Source organism: Salvelinus namaycush, chromosome 12 (assembly GCF_016432855.1).
Source record: "Salvelinus namaycush isolate Seneca chromosome 12, SaNama_1.0, whole genome shotgun sequence".
Classification (NCBI taxonomy): Eukaryota; Metazoa; Chordata; class Actinopteri; order Salmoniformes; family Salmonidae; genus Salvelinus; species Salvelinus namaycush.
Genome location: NC_052318.1, coordinates 24234900 through 24257437, shown reverse-complemented (window position 1 = coordinate 24257437; position 22538 = coordinate 24234900). Strand labels below are relative to the sequence as shown.

At 42.4% G+C, this 22538-nt stretch overlaps 1 protein-coding gene across 1 annotated transcript in view; it reads right to left on the bottom strand.

Moving 5' to 3' along the window:
• Positions 1-3268: 3268 nt before the first annotated feature.
• The window catches only part of LOC120057446 (protein phosphatase 1E-like), a 105093-nt gene continuing 85823 nt past the window's right edge, over positions 3269-22538 (bottom strand). The window contains exons 2-7 of the mRNA XM_039006063.1: positions 15223-15344; positions 8404-8603; positions 6565-6753; positions 6140-6283; positions 5896-5989; positions 3269-4185 (exon numbers count right to left, since the gene is read on the bottom strand). Coding sequence (XP_038861991.1) covers positions 3269-4185; positions 5896-5989; positions 6140-6283; positions 6565-6753; positions 8404-8603; positions 15223-15344 — 1666 coding nt within the window. The remainder of the gene's footprint in view (positions 4186-5895; positions 5990-6139; positions 6284-6564; positions 6754-8403; positions 8604-15222; positions 15345-22538) is intronic.

The following is a 22538-nucleotide window of genomic DNA, read 5'->3' as shown; positions in this document are numbered from 1 at the left end:
ATATCACAGAGGTATTGCGTTACAGCGTTATTGAAATTTCAAGGCAATGTTCCCATGTTAGTGGAAACTGCATTCACAGTAAACAATGCATTTGTCTGCTCAATCAGAAATGACCTTTACATTTCTATTGTGCGATCTGCTACACTTCAGTTATACAGATTGAATAGAGCCCTTTGTTCTGTTTCTCATTGGGACTAATTCAATTTGGCCACCAAACGTATTAGTGTACAGCGACAACTGTCCAAGGGGTACATCATAGATTGTGTCCCATACTACCATCGAGCAGAAGTAAAGTGGTGTGTGCTCATGTCAATGTGAGCACTGGTAAGAGTTTAGGAGGGTGGCTGTTGTTAGTTTGATCTGGCTCTAGCTCTGCCTTTCTCAGTGAAGACAAACCCTCTGAGAGAGCCTTTCCACGCGCGATTCATTATTGCTTACAGGAACAAAGCGTTTTGTGGACACAGTGCAGAGTCATGAGAGCAATTGAGTGACATAGGAAAGGGAAGGGGAGAGAGGGGAAGAGACCTGAACTGTGTGGTCTTTTACTATCATCAGGGAAAGTGTCATACTGGCATGGGGGGGTCCTTTGTACCGCAGCAGTGGGTGAGAAAGAGAAGAACTGTGGGTTAAGCGAGCCAGCAAGTTTAGCTGAGGAACTATAGAGTTCGCTTTTTTGTTTATGGCTTGGTTAAGGTTCAGCGTCTTATAAACGACTGAAGCTATAGAAGACTGTGGGGGGGTGACCATTTTGACATTTCAGTGGATGGTCCTTGAGGAGCATTTAAATTCCCATGTTCCCTTGTCACTCAAGCACTGCTAACGTATACGACTCTCCTTCCAAAGGTGTCACATGAACAGTACAGTACATTGCTGGGGGCTGTGAAGCTTGATATCAACACAGAATATTGTGCCACCATCCTGGTGACCTTACAGTGGTGATTTTATATAGCAGACGTATAAGACAGACCACATGCATACACTCAACAAGTACACACACGCCTGCACACATTCATACTTACATGTACATAATATGAATGTACTACTATTTCAATAAGCAATTGGTGCCCCGTGTTAGGAATGTTTAGGATGGGAAAGATGTGCACTTTTTTGCTCAAAAAGAAGCAGAAAGCTCCAAAAAAGCAGGTGATGTGAGTGGGGGTGGGGCTGAGGTTGGGGAGACTCGGGGCATTCAATAACTACCTTTATATATTCAACTTTATGGTTGTCTTTCATAATTGGTCAGAAAATGGCAATTAGTGTGGTCCGCTGTTCTGAGAGTCGAAATGCATGTGTTGGTTACGCAAAGAGAAAGATGCAGAAGCATGGGCATGGGCATCTTTTAACCCGAGAGGCAGTGCGCTTATTCACATCCTGCTCCTTCAGAGTGGAACACCAGGATAGAATGCTCAGATCTGTGAGGATCCCTGCAGATAGCTGATAAATTATAGATTATTTCCTCTCCCACGATCAACAAAACACCTCCAGAATATTGTCCTCCAGGTGTACTGCATCCAGAAATGGTTTTCTTACATCCACACAGGGAGCGTCGCTACAAGTCCAGAACACCACTACTGTCTCAGTCCTATTGGCCCATCTATGAAGGTCCCGGGAGGGCTCCATGTACATTCTACAACTGGAATACATTCTGCTCTCTGGAGATGCTTAATGGTGACTGTCCAAATGGCCTTCTGTAAATGACCACCATGCTTTCAGTGGGTAGGCCAGCAGGCGACCGACGACTAGTTGTTTCAGAGGAGCAGTAAGCAATGACAGTGAGTGGGAACTGACTGACTGGCTGGGGGTGTTTCTCCGTGTGACTGTGGGTCACTGAGGTGGTTTGGTCACTTGTTTCCTGTGTCCTTGTCTCCTGCCCCTGGGAACTCAATGAGACTGGGGAGGGCGGGAGCGGGTGAGGTTTTTAAACAAAAGTATGGAAATGGCACAATGTGTTAGTAAAAGTTGAAAATGTCAGGAATGGCACAAACAATTCCTGTTTTCTTAAGGGTATAAAGATGGGTTTTTCCAACAGCGAGAATTAACCTTCTTTGATAAATATTGAATGGTGGTTGCCTGGGCCAGGAGAGTGGAGCCACATTTTATAGAACCTAGTCATTGCTAGATAGTATTTACTATTTTTTTTTTTTTACATTTAACCTTTATTTAACTAGGCAAGTCAGTTAAGAACACATTCTTATTTACAATGACGGCCTAGGAACAGTGGGTTATCTTCCTTGTTCAGGGGCAGAACAGATTTTTACCTTGTCAGCTCGGGGATTCAATCTAGCAACCTTCTGGTTACTAGTCCAATGCTCTAACCAGTAGGCTACCTGCTGAAACTATGGAGTTTCAGAAAAAATACCATTTACATTTGAAAGGATAATGAGATTAAGATTAATTTACTATATTTGTCAAACCAGAGATGAAGACTTTGACATGGATCATTCTTATGCTCTATTGTTGTTAGTGAAATTATAAAGCAGCATAGTGATTGGTTAAGTAGTCCATGTAAGTGATATGACACACATGGGTCCGCATTGTAATGGGAAGCTTAGAAGGGACTCTGTCGACTGAGGCTCAAAATTCCCATCCATTTTTCTTTTTCAGGAAATGGTCTTAAGTGACAGATATTGAAGGCATTTGTTCTGCTGCTTTGTCTGAACTATTCTGGCCCAGTAAGTATTGCCTGATAGGGAACTTACTCACACCCAACCTGTTGGGAAAGACTTCTCGTCAATGAGAACACATCTTGTGTTTAGTGTTATGTAAACATCAATTTGACAGGCATAGCAAGGACTGATTAATGTCTGCTCTTGGATGACGTCATCCCCAACATTATAAATAGAATATCATTTCTTAATAATATCCCCTTTTAGATGCCATTATCCTCTATTGTAACCTCATCTGAAATACATATCGGTCTATATATGTTGGATTTATTCAGGTAAGTGACCACTAATCTTAGAATCCTGTATTAACTACTCCCATTTATGGAGATGGAGTGAGTGGATAATGTGTATTCCATTATGAATCTGAGAGTACAGTACAGTGTGTGTTTTCAATATGGGCCAGGAGCAGTAAATTGTTATGTCCGGCCTCCTGAATGGGGCTGTGTGGCTATGGGGAGGGGTAGGTGCATGTAGAGATGGACGGACGGACGGGGTGGTGCCAGTATCCTGGAGGAGGAGTTTATGATGGATGAATGAATGACTGTAGTCAGTTAAAGGAAGGGGCAGGAGAGAGAAGAGCTAGTGCAGATTACGTCACATCATCAGACTCTGCTGCCGTTGGGTAGGTGGGGGAGGGCCACCCCAGGCCTTCTCTCAGGGCAGCGCTGGGGGTAGGGCACACTACGGGTGGAGTGCAGCAGGCCGGGGAGCTCCCTGGGCGCTCTGCCCCAATCCCGGGACCCCCACCCCCACCTGGGGCTCACACACTCCATCCTCCGGGTGTGCCTCCCCGCGTAGCCAAACAGGGCGGCCGCCAGGGGCCATTGTCCATCTGAGCTGGGCTCCTGGCAGGTGGGGATTTGGAGTTTAGGCCGGGGCTTGTGCCTGAAGCCCTTTAGCCCCTCTTCTAGACAGGGCAACCAGCCCGCGCCATGGCTCTCGGCAGGCATGAGGTTCTGGGTGAGGCCTAAGGACAGGGACGGGTGTGAGCTGGCCAGGGGGAGCCTGATCGGACCCTCCTCTCCCAGCGTGGGCCCCAGCAGGCCTAGGCTGGTTCTGTCCGTCAACGAGTCCATGCGGTCTTCATAGCCCAGGTCGGCTGGAGCTGAGCACTGCTGCAGGAAACAGTGACCCTTCCCCCCAACGTCCGCGGTGCCCCCGTCCTGGCATGCCATCTCCCCTTGCCCTTCCTCCTCCACCTCCTCATCCTTTACCTCCTTCCCTACCCCCTCCTCCTCTCCCAGGGGGGTAGCGCGAAGGTCTCTAAGGAAGACCACAATGACGGAGATGTTGTCGCTGGAGCCAGCATCGCGGGCCGAGGCCACCAGCTTGTGGGCCACCATGGTGCTGTCGCCACTGTTCTCCGTCAGGTGGTCGCTGACCACACGCACCGCCTCATCAGGGCTGACTGTGTCGTAGAAGCCATCGCAGGCCAAGATCAGGTAGTCCTCCGTGCCGTCCAATGTGACTATGTGGTGGTCGGCATCGCCAGAGATGTAGGGCTTGTGCTCATTGTCGCCTATCAATCACCAAGAGAAAGAGAGATAAGAAACGAGGGAAACAAATCATATATTGTAAAAAAATATATAATTGAAACATTTGTCAAAGTGCTGAACAGCAACCTGGGCATAAACACCCCAAAGAGCTGAAAGCAATATAATTTGATATTCAGTGCTGCTGTTTCTGTCAAGTCCACCATGCTATGCATCTGTTTTGAAATCAAGGTGGAGAAAAATAAATAATACATTTTAATTTAATAAAAAATAATATAATATCTGCTGCTTGCCGCCTTGTCACCTCTGCTTTCTGTTCAGCCTTTTGTGATTAATGTATTTATATAAACATATAAATTAATATCAGTGTAGCAATATCTGTCCTCTCCCCTCTCCTTCATGCAGTAGGAAACAGTTCTAATGTAGCAGCTACAGTATTTGCTGTCGAGGAAGTGGTTGTTTTGATATCAGATTAGGGAAGCTTTAGGATTTGGGAACAGAAGGTCACAGTAGGGCTTCCTCACTAGCCACCTCTAAAATAGCTACCGGGAAATAAGACTAGAAGCTAGCCTCAAGTTGCCTTGTGAATCAGTGCTTGAGGTCAATTAGAATTGAGGTCAGTGGCCTCCCGAGTGGCGCAGTTATCTAAGGCACTGCATCGCAGTGCTAGCTGTGCCACTAGAGATTCTGGGTTCGAGTCCAAGCTCTATCGCAGCCGGCCGCGACAGGGAGACGCATGGGACGGCGCACAATTGGCCCAGCGTCGTCCGGGTTAGGGGAGGGTTTGGCCGGCAGGGATGTCCTTGTCCTATCGCGCACTAGCAACTCCTGTGGCAGGCAGGGTGCATGCACGCTGACACGGTCGCCAGTTGTACAGTGTTTCCTCTGACACATTGGTGCTTCCGGGTTAAGTGGACATTGTGTCAAGAAGTAGTGCGGCTTGGTTGGGTTGTGTTTTGGAGGACGCACGGCTGTAACTATCAATTGGATACCATGAAAAATGGGTAAAAAAAAAGGTCAGTTAACCGAAATTCCAAATCAATAATTGAAAAAAGTGCATCTAAGCTATTTAAAAATAAAAATCCCTTCCTGAATAGAATGACTTCAATTTGAAATGTCCCCAACCCTGTTGTGTATGTGAATAGGTACAGGATGGATTCTAAGGCAGTCTTTACAGTGAATTCCTATGTTGATGCCAGTGATGTTGTAGTATTGGAGCTGTGAGATTGTTCCATCTAATTCCATTAAGATTTAAATAGCTGCTGGGAAATCAGACTGGTTACGTACACTCGTGTATGCATATAGGTACAGGCAACCCTCACCTCTGGGTTGCTATTTGTCTCCCACTCAGCACTGTGTCAGCTGGCCCTTGGCTATGGCCCATTAGACTCTGTCATGACCTCTCTGTTCCGGCGCTCGCATAATCACCCAAATAGTTTAGACTGATTATGGGCCTCCTGCTAAGTATGCAGGCACACATACGCACTCTCTGCAGGACACACTTACACGACATACTCCGACCCCTTGCTGACCTCTCAATTCTGTCAACACTCCTCTCATTCACACTCGCGGTGACCAAGGTAAAAACACCCCCCCCCCCCCCCCCCCTCCAACCAGAGGAGGTCCAGGGGGGACTCAGCAACAGGCATGGTACAGCAGCTGCAGTCTGTATATTGTACTATATATGTATATTGTACTATATAATTGTATAAGGCATAGGGTGATTGTTGGTGTACCTATGGCTCTGGATACGGACAGGCTGCCATTAACCCTCCATGTGCCGAACCAGATGACACAGCCTCCCAGAGCTTCAATACGCTGCTTCTCATCCTGTAGAGGGAGAGAGAAAGATGGTATTATGTATAACGGTATGTGCTTGTATATGTGACAGACATCTCTGCTCAAGTGATGTTAGCGCCTGTGTGTGAACTGAACAGTGATTAAGTGAGTGTATTTTGCGTGTGTGTCTGTGTGCATTACCTCTCTGTCAGGCTTGTGAGGCTTCATCAGTTCCACGGCCTGGCCCTTCTTGACCAGCATGACCTGAGAGTCCCCCAGCCAGGCCACGTACAGGGTCCGCCCCCTCAGGAAGGTCACCACTCCCGTGGTGCCGCAGCGCAGGTTCTGTCACACACACACACACACACACACACACACACACACACACACACACACACACACACACACACACACACACACACACATTTAGACATAAAAACATGAGTGTACAGTAATAACTGTTTACTATGATTCACAGAAATGTTACATCTATTAGAAGCAAATTCTGAACAGTAATAACAAATGCTCAGACATTTGAACTAACCTTGCATCTCTGCAGTTCTACAATACCAGTAGTATTGAAATTAAACCTTCAAGATTAATGTGGCCAATGTTTGAGCCCATACCTCCATCTTAGCTTTCCGGATGAAGCGTTCGTCAGTGACTCTGAAGGCGCGACAAAGGGCCTCCCCTGGATCCTGGCTGAAGCACTCCTGTTGCACCATGTTGACGTGGAGGTGGTTGGCGGCGTAGATGGCAGCGTCCACGCCCCCGTGGCCATCGAACACGGCGAAGAAGGCCTGCTCCTCCTGGTCCTGAAAACACACAGTGTAAGGTCAAAGGTTAAAACAGTATGACCTGCAATGTCATATAGCTTCAATATTTCTTCCCTTCATTGGAGTCATCACTTGTTGTAACATGATGGTGATTTATGTATAGAGACTTTCATGCTTTGTAAACATCAGAGTATGAAGCAATGCAAAGCATTCATCTGTCCAATCTCAATCCTCTTTACAACAAGGTTCCATAAACAAACTTAACTGGTCATAGTAAATTCTAAATTACCATTGCGTATACAGCATAGTTGTGTGTCACTCTCATGACGTTGTGCGTTTTCCATGAATGGCATGTGTAGTGCCTCGTCGCGAATATGCAAATCCAAATATAACCAGTTTGTGTCTCCACTCATCCATCTGCTTTAATTAACTGGGGTTTAATGCCAATTAGCCGGCTTACCCACCACTAGCACGCTTAACAGAATGAATAAACATTTGATCAGACGGAAAAATTATCTCATTATATGACGATCTTTGAGCTGGTGCGTCTGCCTGTCTGGGATGTCTCATTGGTCGGTTGGTTCAGAAGGGATGTGAGGGAAGTGTCCATAATCATTTGGGATGACTGGCAAACCAATAACGATATGATTTCAATGACAGATCTGATTGACTCTGTGTGGCTCAGATAACATGCTATTATCAGCCTGGAGTGTGGCGTGTGTGTGTCAGTCTGTCAGTCTGTTTGTGTGTGTATGTGTGTGTGTGTGTGGTGTGTGGGGGGGTGGGCTGTTAGGGTGTGTTGTTCTGCTTCATTTAAATAATTTCCCTCATGCCCAAGGGAGCACGCTAGAGCACTATGGCCAATAATGCTATTAGAAGCATTTAATTCACTGGCAGCCACCTAATGTGCTATTATTTACTGCTCTCATTGGGGCTGTATTGGGAATAAGTTAGATAGTGGAGTTTTATTGATCTTCTCCCTATAGTGAAGTGAGATGGGCATCTGGATTAGCCACTGGGTTAACCCACTTAGTCTCTTAATTAGCTGATATACACAGAATAATAAAGTGGTCTCTTTTTAGCCAGTGGACAATGATTTTGAAGAGAAGAATTTGGAATAGAAATGTCCTGTTATTTCCTGAATTGAAATGCGCTATATCACATGGTGATACTGTGTATTATTGTTCTTGCATCAAGTTTTAGGCCAAACGTTGCCAAGAAACATTCAAACAAGGACATAAATCCTGAAGTCCATCTTTGATAGGAGGGTAATCTTATGAGTGGTGCCAAGAACAATGTATTGATTTTGTGCTCATACGCCGTGTGTCTTGGGGTTTCCAGCGAGCTCTTTTAGATTAAGCACTTTTAAGGCCACTAGAGAGAAGCCATAGGGCAGAACTATAGTAGTACTAGAGCCCTCCTTTCCCACCCTTTCTTCTTATGCTTAACCAGAAACACCACTTTAATGGTAATTGAATTTAAAGAGTTGAATCCACATCCCCCTAATGGTTATGGTTAGAACTGAAGGGTAATCTGATCCTAGATCTGTGGTTGAAATCTTCTATCCTCATTAACCATGCTAGAGTGAATTGATCCTAGACCTGTGGTTAATGACTACTATGTTCATGCTTACCTGTATGTTGAACTGATCCTAGACCTGTTGTTAATGACTACTCTGTTCATGCTTACCTGTATGTTGAAGAGAGTGTTGAAGTCGGGGATGACGATATGTTTGTCCTCCATCTTGCGGCGCATGTTTTTGATGGCATGGATGGAAGTCTCATAGTAGGGCTGAGGCCGGCGGCGGTAAGGGAAGTCTTTCAGCCACAGGCAGCATGTTTCACACAGTTTGTTGAAAATGAGCCTGGCAAATGCCACCGACTCAATCTCTAAAAGATGACACACGCATGAACAAAGACACAAATGGCATGTGATCAGACCACAGGCTCACACACATACAGTACACTACACACTATACACTACACATGGATGCATTAGTGCACTGGTGAAAAGAATGGCATACAGATGCATATAGTCACATGAAAAGAATGTGCTGAATAATATACACTCATGTTTTTATTTAACTAGGCAAGTCAGTTAAGAACAAATTCTTATTTACAATGACAGCCTAGGAACAATGGGTTAACTGCCTTGTTCAGGGGCAAGACAACACATTTTTACCTTGTCAGCTCGGGGATTCGATCCAGCAACCTTTTGGTTACTGGTCCAAAGCTCTAACCACTAGGCCACCTGCTGCTAGGCTACCTGAATGTGAGACCTGTTGTCTGACATGCAACCACACACAAGTAATCAAAGAAAGGCACAGCAATGTGCTCCTATGCCCAAATATGTGCCCCCTCTCTCTCTCTCTCACACACACACACACACACACACACACACACACACACACACACACACACACACACACACACACACACACACACACACACACACACACACACACACACACACACACACACACACACACACACACACACACACGTATTCAGTCCCAAATGACCCGTTAGTCTGGGAACCCCTGTTTTCCATACTTGAGATCTGTCACACTTGAACCAACCCAAAACCACTCATGTAAGCTAACATTGGGTCCTTACACAGGGAATAAAAGGGGAAACAGCTCAATGGAAGAGAGAAGATGGTTCCAGTGGAATTAAGGACAAGTGGGCAAGAGCGGCCATCTGGCAAATGGGTTGGGGGCTGGGGAAAAGGACAGAGAGATGGATGAAGGAGGGGAAAAGAGGATGTCATGATGAAGTGATCTCTCCGGCTGGGTCTCCCGGAGGGGATGGCTGACATTTTCTCTTCCACACCGTCTCCGTCTGTGTGCTGCAGACTGCGCTCCTACCAGATTTCATGGGAATAGGTCACTTATTGTCTGCACGCCTACACTCGCATGTCTCTCTCCCCTGTCTTTTGTTTGCCTGTGAGGAGTAACACTATGATTATATTGTTAAATGTAATGCTGCTGACTTTTTCACACAAAACAGTTTCCCGTGTGTATCAAGAATGGTCCACCACCCAAAGGACATCCAGCCAACTTGACACAACTGTGGGAAGCAATGGAGTCAATATGGAACGCTTTTGACACCATGAAGAGTCCATGCCCTGACGAATTGAGGCTGTTCTGAGAGCAAAAAGGGGGTGCAACTCAATATTAGGAAGGTGTTCTTAATGTTTTGTACACTCAGTGTAAATAGAGTACATATATAAACTCAGCAAAAAAAGAAACGTCCTCTCACTGTCAACTGCATTTATTTTCAGCAAATGTAACATGTGCAAATATTTGTATGAACATAACAAGATTCAACAACTGAGACATACATTGAACAAGTTCCACAGACATGTGACTAACAGAAATTGAATAATGTGTCCCTGAACAAAGGGGGGGGGGGGGTCAAAATCAAAAGTAACAGTCAGTATCTGGTGTGGCCACCAGCTGCATTATGTACTGCAGTGCATCTCCTCCTCATGGACTGCACCAGATTTGCCAGTTATTGCTGTGAATTGTTACCCCACTCTTCCACCAAGGCACCTGCAAGTTCCCGGACATTTCTGGGGGGAATGGCCCTAACCCTCACCTCCGAATCCAACAGTTCCCAGACGTGCTCAATGGGATTGAGATCCGGGCTCTTTGCTGGACATGGCAGAACACTGACATTCCTGTCTTGCAGGAAATCACGCACAGAACGAGCAGTATGGCTGGTGGCATTGTCATGCTGGAGGGTCATGTCAGGATGAGCCTGCAGGAAGGGTACCACATGATACCTTCCCTGTAACGCACAGCGATGAGATTGCCTGCAATGACAACAAGCTCAGTCCGATGATGCTGTGACACACCGCCCCAGACCATGACGGACCCTCCACCTGCAAATTGATCCCGCTCCAGAATGCAGGGCTCGGTGTAAAGCTCATTCCTTCAACAATAAACGCTAATCCGACCATCATCCCTGGTGAGACAAAACCGTGACTCATTAGTGAAGAGCACTTTTTGCCAGTCCTGTCTGGTCCAGCGACGGTGGGTTTGTGCCCATAGGCAACATTGTTGCCGGTGATGTCTGGTGACGACCTGCCTTACAACAGGCCTACAAGCCCTCAGTCCAGCCTCTCTCAGCCTATTGCGGACAGTCTGAGCACTGATGGAGGGATTGTGTGTTCCTGGTGTAACTCTGGCAGTTGTTGTTGCCATCCTGTACCTGTCCATCAGGTATGATGTTCTGTACCGATCCTGTACAGGTGTTGTTACACATGGTCTGCCACTGCGAGGACGATCAGCTGTCTGTCCTGTCTCCCTCCCTGTAGCGCTGTCTTAGGTGTCTCACAGTAATGCAATGTATTGCCCTGGCCAAATCTGCAGTCCTCATGCCTCCTTGCAGCATGCCTAAGGCACGTTCACGCAGATGAGCAGGGACTCTGGGCATCTTTCTTTTGGGGGTTTTCAGAGTCAGTAGAAAGGCCTCTTTAGTGTCCTAAGTTTTCATAACTGTGACCTTAATTGCCTACGGTCTGTAAGCTGTTAGTATCTTAATGACCGTTCCACAGGTGCATGTTCATTAATTGTTTATGGTTCATTGAACAAGCATGGGAAACAGTGTTTAACCCCTTTACAATGAAGATATGTGAAGTTATTTGGATTTTTACTAATTATCTTTGGAAGACAGGGTCCTGAAAAAGGGACGTTTCTTTATTTGCTGAGTTTATATATTACCAGTCAAAAGTTTGGACACACCTACTTAAGGGTTTTTCTTTATTTGTACTATTTTCTACATTGTAGAATAAAAGTGAAGACAGCAAAACTATGAAATAACACGTATGGAATCATGTAGTAACCAAAAAAGTGTTAAACAAATCAAAATATATTTTATATTTTATATTCTTCAAAGTAGCCACCCTTTGCCTTGATGACAGCTTTGCACACTCTTTGCATTTTCTCAACCAGCTTCATGAGGTGGTCACCTGGAATGCATTTCAATTAACAGGTGTGCCTTGTTAAAGTTAATATTTGGAATTTATTTCCATCTTAAAGTGTTTGAGCTTCAGTTGTGTTTTGACAAGGTAGGGGTGGTATACAGAAGATAGCCCTATTTGGTAAAATACCAAGTCCATATTATGGAAAGAACAGCTCAAATAAGCAAAGAGAAATGACAGTCCATCATTACTTTAAGACATGAAGGTCAGTCAATCTGGAAAATTTTAAGAACTTCTAAAGTTTCTTCAAGTGCAGTCTCAAAAACCATAAAGCGCTATGATGAAACTGGCTCTCATGTGGACCGCTACAGGAAAGGATGACGCAGCGTTAGCTCTGCTGCAGAGGAAACGTTCATTACAGTTAACAGCACCTCAGATTGCAGCCCAAATAAATGCTTCACTGAGTTCAAGTAACAGATACATCTCAACATCAACTGTTCAAAGGAGACTGTGTGAATCAGGCCTTCATGGTTGAATTGCTGCAAAGGAACCACTACTAAAGGACACCAATGAGAAGAAGAGACTTGCTTGGGCCAAGATCATGAGGAATGGACATTAGACCGGTGGAAATCTGTCCTTTGGTCTGATGAGTCCAAATTTGAGATTTTTGGTTCCAGCCGCCGTGTCTTTGTGAGACGCAGAGTAGGTGAACGGATGATCTCCGCATGTGTGGTTCCCACCGTGAAGCACGGAGGAGAAGGTGTGATGGTGTGGGGCTGCTTTGCTGGTGACACTGTCAGTGATTTATTTTGAATTCAAGGCACACTTAACCAGCATGGCTACCACAGCATTCTGCAGCAATACACCATCCCATCTGGTTTGCGCTTAGTAGGACTATAATTTGTTTTTCAACAGGACAATGACTCAAAACACACCTCCAGGCTGTGTAAGGGCTATTTGACCAAGAAGGAGAGTGATGGTGCTGCATCAGATGACATGGCCTCCACAATCACCCGACCTCAACCCAATTGAGATGGTTTGGGATGAGTTGGACCCCAGCGTGAAGGAAAAGCAGCCAACAAGTGCTCAGCATATGTGGGAACTCCTTCAAGACTGTTGGAAAAGCATTCCGCATGAAGCTGGTTGAGAGAATGTCAAGAGTGTGCAAAGCTGTCATCAAGGCAAAAGTTGGCTGCTTTGAAGAATTTGTTTGACACTTTTTTGGCTACTACATGATTCCATATGTGTTATTTCATAGTTGTGATGTCTTCACTATTATTCTACAATGTAGAAAATAGTAAAAAAGCCTGGGTGGAAAAAGCCATAGTAGTACGATGCCCATGGAGCAAATTAGGGTTAAGTAGCTTGCTCAAGGCACATCGACAGATTTTTCACCTTGTTGGCTCGCTTATTCCACCCAGCGACCTTTTGGCTACTGGGCCATTGCAGTAAACGCTAAGCTACTGTATCTGCCGCATTTGAACAGAACTCATCAAACATTCAGTTCAGCTTCAATGTGGATGTTTGTTATTTCTGTACGTTTTAAAACGTCTTAATATGTGATGTTCCCATCACAGTAGGTTGGTGGCACCTTAACTGGGGAGGACGGGCTCTTTGTTGCGAAGGGTTAATTGTTCATTAGTAACTTACAGGATATTAGGGGAACTGACTCGTCTTGAGAAGATCTGATGCTTCCTATAGAGTCCTATAGATTCATCGTAAGAGCCTTAAGATTCCATAGCCCCCTGCAATAGATATCTGGACGACGTCATGTTGAATGAATTCTCTGCTCCACTTAGTGGAACTAAGGACATGTTCTTTCCACCCTCCACTCCTCACACTCCTTTCTTCCCTTTCTCTCCATTCCTCTCCTCCTCTCCCTAGCTCCCCAGGCTCTGTAGTTAAATTGAACCTCCCATCCCATCCCAGAACCCTGTCAGGGAGCAGTATGAGCTCTGCGTGTGTGTGTTTGTCTGTGTGTGAGCCCGGCTAAACAGACTGGTATCCTCCATTCTTACCACCTCTTACCCACTCTCATTATGGCTTTCACCAACCCACCCTCCGTCCCAAGACAGCAACCTCGTCACACAAATTACTTGAGCCAAAATCATATATACAGTGCCCTCCACTAATATTGGCACCCTTGGCAAATATGAGCAAAACGGGCTGTGAAAAAAAATGTCTTTGCTGTTTATCCTCTTGGTCTTTCATTCGAAATATTCACAAAAATCTAACCTTTAATTGAAGTAAAATGATTGAAAAAAATGAATGTGAAAAAGTGAAATAAATATTTTTCTATGAAACATATGTGCCACAATTATTGGCACCCCTAGAAATTCTTATGAGTAAAATCTAACTTAAGTATATTCCCATTATTATTTAAAGTTTTTAAATTCACCTGAGTGACTAGGAACACTTAAGTGGTAAGCCATGACTTCCTGTTTCACTGGGGTATAAATATGAGGTGACACACAGGCCAAGTTCCCATAGTCATCCATCACTATGGGAAAGACCCGAGAATACAGTAATTATGTGTGACAAAAATGGCTATAAGAAAATATCTCAATGGTTGAAAATGCCCATTTCCAGAAGTTTAAAGTAACTGAGATGTTAAACAATCTGCCTGGAAGAGGACGAGTGTCTACATTGACCCCACGCACAGTGAGGAGGATGGTTTGAGTGGTCAAAAAATCTCCAAGGATCACAGCTGGAGAATTGCAGATGTGTTTTGGGTCTTAGGGTCAGAAAGTCTCCAAAACTACGATCAGACATAACCACAAGTTGTTTGGGAGGGTTGCCATAAAAATGCCTTTGCTGTCATCAAACAACAAACTTGAGTGCCTACAGTTTGCCAAACGTTACTGGAACTTTCAATGGGACTGGATGCTATGGTCAGGTGAGACCAAAATAAAACTTTTCAAGAGAATGCCAAGAGTGTGCAAAGCTGTCATCAAGGCAAAGGGTGGCTACTTTAAAGAATCTCAAAAATAAAACTTACAGTTGAAGTCGGAAGTTTACATACACCTTAGCCAAATACATTTAAACTCAGTTTTTCACAATGATCCGATTTCACAATGACTTATTTAATCCGAGTAAAATTCCCTGTCTTAGGTCAGTTAGGATCACCAATTTATTTTAAGAATGTGAAATGTCAGAATAAAAGTATAATTTTTTTATTTAACTAGGCAAGTCAGTTAAGAACAAATTATTATTTCCAATGATGGCCTAGGAACAGTGGGTTAACTGCCTTGTTCAGGGGCAAAAGTACAGATTTTTACGTTGTCAGAATGGGGATTTTATCTTGCAACCTTTCGGTTACTAGTCCAACGCTCTAACCACTAGTCTACCTGCCGGCCCAATGATTTATTTCAGCTTTTATTTAGCTGAGTATACAGCTGAGTATACAAATGGTGATTTTTCTAATTTGTCCATGGTGTTGACTGAAACAACACCTAAACTGACAAAGGCTTTGAATTTAAGCTAATATATTGTATAACAAGTAACTCTGTCCATACAGTAGCCTAGCTAGGTCAGTACATGACCTGATATTGCATGTCAGGCGTGGGCTGACAAGGGACTCACGGGGGAAAGGGTCTACTCCATCCTCAACAGTCTTCTGGATGTGGTAGATGGAGAGGTCACTCTGCAGAACACTGTCTGTTGTAGCCCGTGCCAGGGCAGCCGCCAGGGAGAAGGGGCAGTTACTGTAGGAGAGAAAAAAAAGCTAAATGGAGGCGTTATAACAGGAAGGAAGAGAGATCAAAGCGTGGGAGGAAGAGGGAAGAAGGTATAGGGTGATTATAGCAACCAGATATAACAGTCATATACCATAGAGATTGAGAGAGACTGAATCAGAGAGAGAGAGAGAGAGAGAGAGAGAGAGTGGTAGGTTGTGGCTGTAATGTCCCCATCAAGCTTCCTTGAGTTATCATACTCCAATGAGACCAGCCTATAGTCCTACAGTCCTCAATGATCAGCTCTCATTTTAATAATTAGGCCTACCTCATATATCAATTAATTTGACTGTCTGATGTAATTCCCTCCATTGACCAGCTTTAACCAATCCCAGAGTGGAAATCTGTCTGGCTGTACTTTGGCCTGAAACAGGCCTGTTAATTCTCCACGTTCCAATTGCTCCACTGACTGAACACTGTCACAATCAACGGCTCTCATGTAATTACTATCAGTTTGGCTACCTAGGCTTTTCGATCAATCATTAATCCGTTCAGCGGAGGAGAAAAGTTGCCATAATGAAACAAATGCTTGTTTCGTAACCTATTTTTTCTGAGGGATGAGTGACCCAGCCACCCTTTGGGATCCAAAATGGGGGAGTTTCCTAACACTTGTGGGGGATCCTGAGCATTGTTCTGCCACCATTCCATTACGGCTCTTTTAGTTGTGTATAGGCACTCTACCAAGCGTTGAGTGTATTATGAAATCTAGTCCTCGCACTTGAGCCTGACAGAGCTCTCATGTTGTTCCATTGTATCAACAGTAGATACCATGGGAGATTTAATATGTTTACATAGGGTAAAATCTAGTTCCATACAGTAGCCCTTTCTTGGTGAGCTAACAAGGGTGAAGCCCCTGGATTGATTAAAAACGCAATGTCAAACCGTTTAAATTCAATCTTATATTGCAATCAAAATATTATTGAGGCCCTTGAACTAGTCGTAACGTGATTACTATACCACAAGTGTCACATTGGGGCTTGTCCCCATAGCAACTTGGCTCAGAGACCTTGTGGAAAAATCCCATTTGAAGTGTTGTTATATTGACTATCACTGCTAAAAGTACACTGCTTTGTAAAGACTGTATACAACCATTCTGAAATCCTTACTTGACTGATGAGAAAACAATAAAAGACAAAGAAACTACTTGAAATGTGAAATACCACATTCATTTAGAAGCTCCTAATGCAAACTTGACTGCAAGATACAGTATGTCCTCTTTCTGTTGTTCCAATGGTCCTGGTCCCCTCAACCCAAATAAGAAAAGAAAAGCAACAAATCAGATGAGAAGTGTCTGACAAATACTCGCCCTCTGCAGAGATGTCTGTCAATTGGTAACGGTGTTGACGTGTTATGCTCGACCTGCTCAGGTTTCCACCAAAAAACACCAGAAAATTGCCAAAAATAGTAGACTTGACTATTAGATGTTCAAAGTTCCTTTCGAATGTTTTGTTTTTAAAAGGAATAGTTTCACCATATTAAAATGAGGGTTCAGTTCACATAACAGGGTTGACCTTAAAATGAGGGACAGGTTTTTTGTTGTTGTTTTTTTTAACCTTAAAATGAATCATTAATCATAAGAAATAAATAATCAAGTGAAAACTTGGAGAAGTGTTGGGGTTAAGTGGGATAAAATCTTCCTACAAGTCACAGAGTATGCACCTGTCAAAACCAGATGTATTAAATGTTCCATGTGGTTTATATTAAAGTGTACTACATTTAATATATACATTTTTTTTTGCACAACATAGGTACAGCAGATCCCCTTATCGTGTGGGACACTTTCAAATGTACTTTTAGAGGCCATTTAATACAATACTCATCATTAAAACTAAAGCAGTCTAGCTCAAAAGAGATTAGACTAATAAAGGAAATAGAGGAAGTAACAGCGCAGGTAGATAGTAAAGGAAACTGTACTATAGAGGCACAAAATAGTTTAGAGGAAAAACAAAAAGAAATGGATGTACTTATTCAAGAACGATCAAGTGTAATGTATTACAAAAATAAAGCGAAATGGATGGAAAATCTTCAACATAGAAATTCTACCAATTATGGAGTTATCCATGATTATGCAGTCTCCTCCATTTCCACTGAATGATGTTAACTGTAAGGATTTCTTTCCTAATAATAATAATAATAATAATAATGTAAAATTAACACATTTACAGAAAGACCTGTGTGAAGGCCAACTTACAGAAGAGGAACTTTTTGAGGCAATAAAATCTTTTCAGTCTGGAAAAACACCAGGGCTTGATGGTATACCAGTAGAGGTATATCAGACCTTTTTTTATGTACTCAAAGATCCATTATTAGCATGTTCTAATTACTCTTATACAAATGGTAGACTATCAGGTACTCAACAAAAAGGTCTGATTTCATTACTACTAAAACAGGACCCAGGTGGTAAGTATAAAGATCCAGTCCATTTAAAAAACTGGAGGCCTCTAACACTTCAATGTTGTGAATGCAAAAATCCTGGCGAAATGCATAGCACAAAAAATACAAAAGTTTTACCAGATATTGTTCATCCTGATCAGACAGTTTTTTTTTACATGGACACTCTATTGGAGATAATATACGACAATTACTTGAAACAATTGAACATTATGAAACATCGAAGATACCAGGCCTGGTCTTCATAGCCGATTTTAAAAAGGCGTTTGATAATGTACGACTAGAATTTATATATAAATGCCTGGATTACTTTAATTTTGGTGAATCTCTTATACAATGGGTTAAAGTTTTGTACAGCAACCACAGACGTAAAATAGTAAATAATGGTTACTTCTCAGAAAGCAATGAGCTGTTAAGAGGAGTAAAACATATATTTATTATGGCCATTGAAATGCTAGCTATTAAAATTAGATCCAACAAGAACATTAAGGGGTTAGAAATCCTGGGGATAAAAACTAAAGTGTCAATGTATGTTGATGACTCTAGTTTTTTCTTAAATCTGCAATCTGTATCCCTGCAGTCTCATTGAAGATCTTGATCACTTTTCTAGCCTCTCTGGATTAAAACCTAATTATGACATATTACGTATTGGATCGTTAAAAAATACAGTGTTAACACTATCTTGTAGTTTACCAATAAAATGGGTTGATGGTGGGCATACTTGGTATTCACATCTAAAAAATATATATAAATTAATTTACCACAATTAATTTCAATAGAAAGTTAGCAAAAATAGATAATTCTGCAACCATGGAGAGGTGAATACTTGTCTATTTATGGAAAAATCACATTGATTAACTCTTTGGTCCTATCACAATTTACTTACTTACTAATGCCATTGCCTATTCCAGATGACTCGTTTTTTAAATCATATGAGCAAAAAATATTTAATTTGGAATGCTAAGCCAGACAAAATTAAACGTGCCTATTTATATAATGAATATGAGTTTGGGGTGCTAAAATGATTACATATTAAAGCTCTCACTAAAAGCTTCACTCATACATAAGGTAAACCCAAAATGGTTCTCCAGTAGATTATTAAGAAAGGCTCATCCTTTGTTCAAAAATTGTATTTTTGCCTTTATACAGATTACAACTTCTAATTTCCGACTAAAGTATCGCCCTTTCTTAAACAAGCCATACAAAGCTGGTTACAATTTGTTTTATCCTCCAGAAAAGATAGAACAAATATTACGACAAATGTTATGGTTAATAAAATAACATTCTTTAGGGATTTAAAAAAATGTAATTGCATTATATTTGGTAATGATATTATGAATAGAAACAGAGGAGTTATGTCACATATGCAGTTATCAAAAATAATTTATATGGGAATATCTGCTCAATCCAAATTTACAACCAACTGACTGCAGCACTACCACAAAAATGGAGGAGGCAAATGGAAAAGGGAGAAGGTAGGGAACTTGTTTGCCTGCCATATATTAATAGATACAAATTGGCTGAAAAGAACTGGCATAAATAGAAAAATATACCAGTTTCATTTGAGGACAAAAATGTTGACACCTACAGGTTGCAAAATAAATGGGAAGAGATTTTCGATGTACCAATTCCATAGCACATGGTTTATGAACTGGTACAAAAAACTACAATTGATTCAACACAATTTAAATTATTATAAAAAATTCTTGCCACCAACAGAATGCTATATATATGGGGCATACAACAATCTCAGCACTGTAGATTTTGCTACGAAGAGACAGAATCAACAGATCATTTATTCAGGTATTGCTCCTATTTAGATTGTTTCTTGTCACAGGTTCAGGCATGGTAAAAAAAAACACAACATGCAATTAAAATTAACCTTACAAATAGCAGTGTTGGGCGATTTGGAAAGCCATAGTCTGTCAATAAATAATATAATAATACTTGTAGAAAAGGTTGTCATCTTTAGCTCACAATCTGTGGAAACTATACGATTAGAAAGGTAAAAAAATTATGTATAACATCACAGCACAATTGAAAAAAATATGGCACATGGAAACCAAACGAGGGTGGTCTATGGTGATAGGTGGGATGGGCTGAGAGTGGCTGAGGGTTGGGTTTAAAGAGCTTATGTATGTTAGATTAAGTATTATTGTTATGTGATTGCTTTATATAAAAGTACCATGTATGTAAAATGTGTATGCAAAATGTGTATGCAAAATGTACAGTATATGTAAAATGCACAGTTGAAGTCGGAAGTTTACATACACCTTAGCCAAATACATTTAAACTCAGTTTTTCACAACTCTTGACATGTAATCCTAGTAAAAATTCCCTGTCTTAGGTCAGTTAGGATTAACACTTTATTTTAAGAATGTGAAATGTCAGAATAATAGTAGAGAGAATTATTTATTTCAGCTTTTATTTCTTTCATCACATTCCCAGTGGGTCAGAAGTTTACATACACTCAATTAGTATTTGGTAGCATTGCTTTTAAATTGTTTCACTTGGGTCAAACGTTTCGGGTAGCCTTACACAAGCTTCCCACAATAAGTTGGGTGAATTTTGGCCCATTCCTCCTGACAGAGCTGGTGTAACTGCGTCAAGTTTGTAGGCCTCCTTGCTCGCATACACTTTTTCAGTTCTGCCCACACATTTTCTATGTGATTGAGGTCAGGGCGTTGCGATGGCCACTCCAATACCTTGACTTTGTTGTCCTTAAGCCATTTTGCCACAAATTTGGAAGTATGCTTGGGGACATTGTCCATTTGGAAGACCCATTTGCGACCAAGCTTTAACTCCTGACTGATGTCTTGAGATGTTGCTTCAATATATCCAGATAATTGTCCTCCTCATGATGCCATCTATTTTGTGAAGTGCACCAGTCCCTCCTGCAGCAAAGCACTACCACAACATGATGCTGCCACCCCCGTGCTTCATGGTTGGGATGGTGTTCTTTGGCTTGCAAGCCTCCCCCTTTTTCCTCCAAACATAACGATAAAACAGTTCTATTTTTGTTTCATCAGACCAGAGGACATTTCTCCAAAAAGTATGATCTTTGTCCCCATGTGCAGTTGCAAACCGTAGTCTGGCTTTTTTATGGCGGTTTTGGAGCAGTGGCTTCTTCCTTGCTGAGCAGCCTTTCAGGTTATTTCGATATTGGACTCGTTTTACTGTGGATATAGATACTTTTTGTACCTGTTTCCTCCAGCATCTTCACAAGGTCCTTTCTGCTGTTCTGGGATTGATTTGCACTCTTCACACCAAAGTACGTTCATCTCTAGGAGACAGAACGCGTCTCCATACTGAGCGGTAGGTCTTGGCTGATTTCTTTTGATTTTCCCATGATGTCAAACAAAGAGGCACGGAGTTTGAAGGTAGGCCTTGAAATACATTCACAGGTACACTTCCAATTGACTCAAATGATGTCAATTAGCCGATCAGAAGCTTCTAAAGCCATGACATCATTTTCTGGAATTTCCCAAGCTGTTTAAAGGCACAGTCAACTTAGTGTATGTAAACTTCTGACCCACTGGAATTGTGAAACAGTAAATTATAAGTGAAATAATCTGTCTGTAAACAATTGTTGGAAAAATTACTTGTGTCATGCACATGTCCTAACCGATTTGCCAAAACCATAGTTTGTTATCAATAAATTTGTGGAATGGTTGAAAAGCGAGTTTTAATGACTTAAGACATTTTGCCACAACTTTGGAAGTTCGGGGTCATTATCCATTTGGAAGACCTATTTGCGACCAAGCTTTAACTAAGTGTATGTAAACTTCCGACTTCAACTGTATATGTAAAATGTAGCAAAAAAGTTATAAAAACACTAAAAGTTATTTGTCTTCCGAAGAATAAAAAAAAAAAATAATATAATATAATATTGCGCTCAGACCTCCTCGCTGGAACTGTGGCTTGGTGACCAGTCATTTTTTTATTTGCAATTCAAAACCATGCAATTGATTGTGGCCTACGGAAAAGGAAGGCAGAGCACGCCCCCATTCTCACTGACGGGGCTGTAGTGGAGCAGGTTGAGCGCTTCAAGTTCCTCACCAATGAACTGTCATGGTCCAAACACACCAAGACAGTCGTGAAGAGTGCATGACAATGCCTATTCCCCCTCAGGAGACTGAAAAGATTTGGCATGGGTCCTCATATCCTCAAAAAGTTGAAGCATCGAGAGCATCCTGACTGGTTACATCACTGCCTGGTATGGAAACTGCTTGGCCTCTGACCGCAAGGCACTACAGTGGGTAGTGTGTACGGCCCAGTACATTACTGGGGCCAAGCTTCCTGCCATCCAAGACCTCTACACCAGGCGGTGTTTGAGGAAGGCCCTAAAAATTGCCAAAGACTCTCGGCAAGCAGTACCGGAGCGCCAAGTCTAGGTCCAAAAGGCTTCTTAACAGTTTCTACCTCCAAGCTATAAGACTCCTGAACAGCTAACCAAATGGCTACCCCCCATTTTTATGCTGCTGCTACTCTCTGTTTATTATCTATGCATAGTCACTTTACCTCTACCTACATGTACATATTACCTCAATTACCTCGACTAACCGGTGCCCCCGCACCTTGACTCTGTACCAGTAGCCTCTGTATACAGCCTCGTTACTGTTATTTTATTGTTGCTCTTTAATTATTTGTTATTTTTCTATTTTCTTCTTTTTGAAATTGTTATCTATTGTTACTTTCAGTTTATTTAGTAAATACTTTAACACTTATTTTTTGTTGGTTAAAGGCTTGTAAGTAAGCATTTCACTGTAAGGT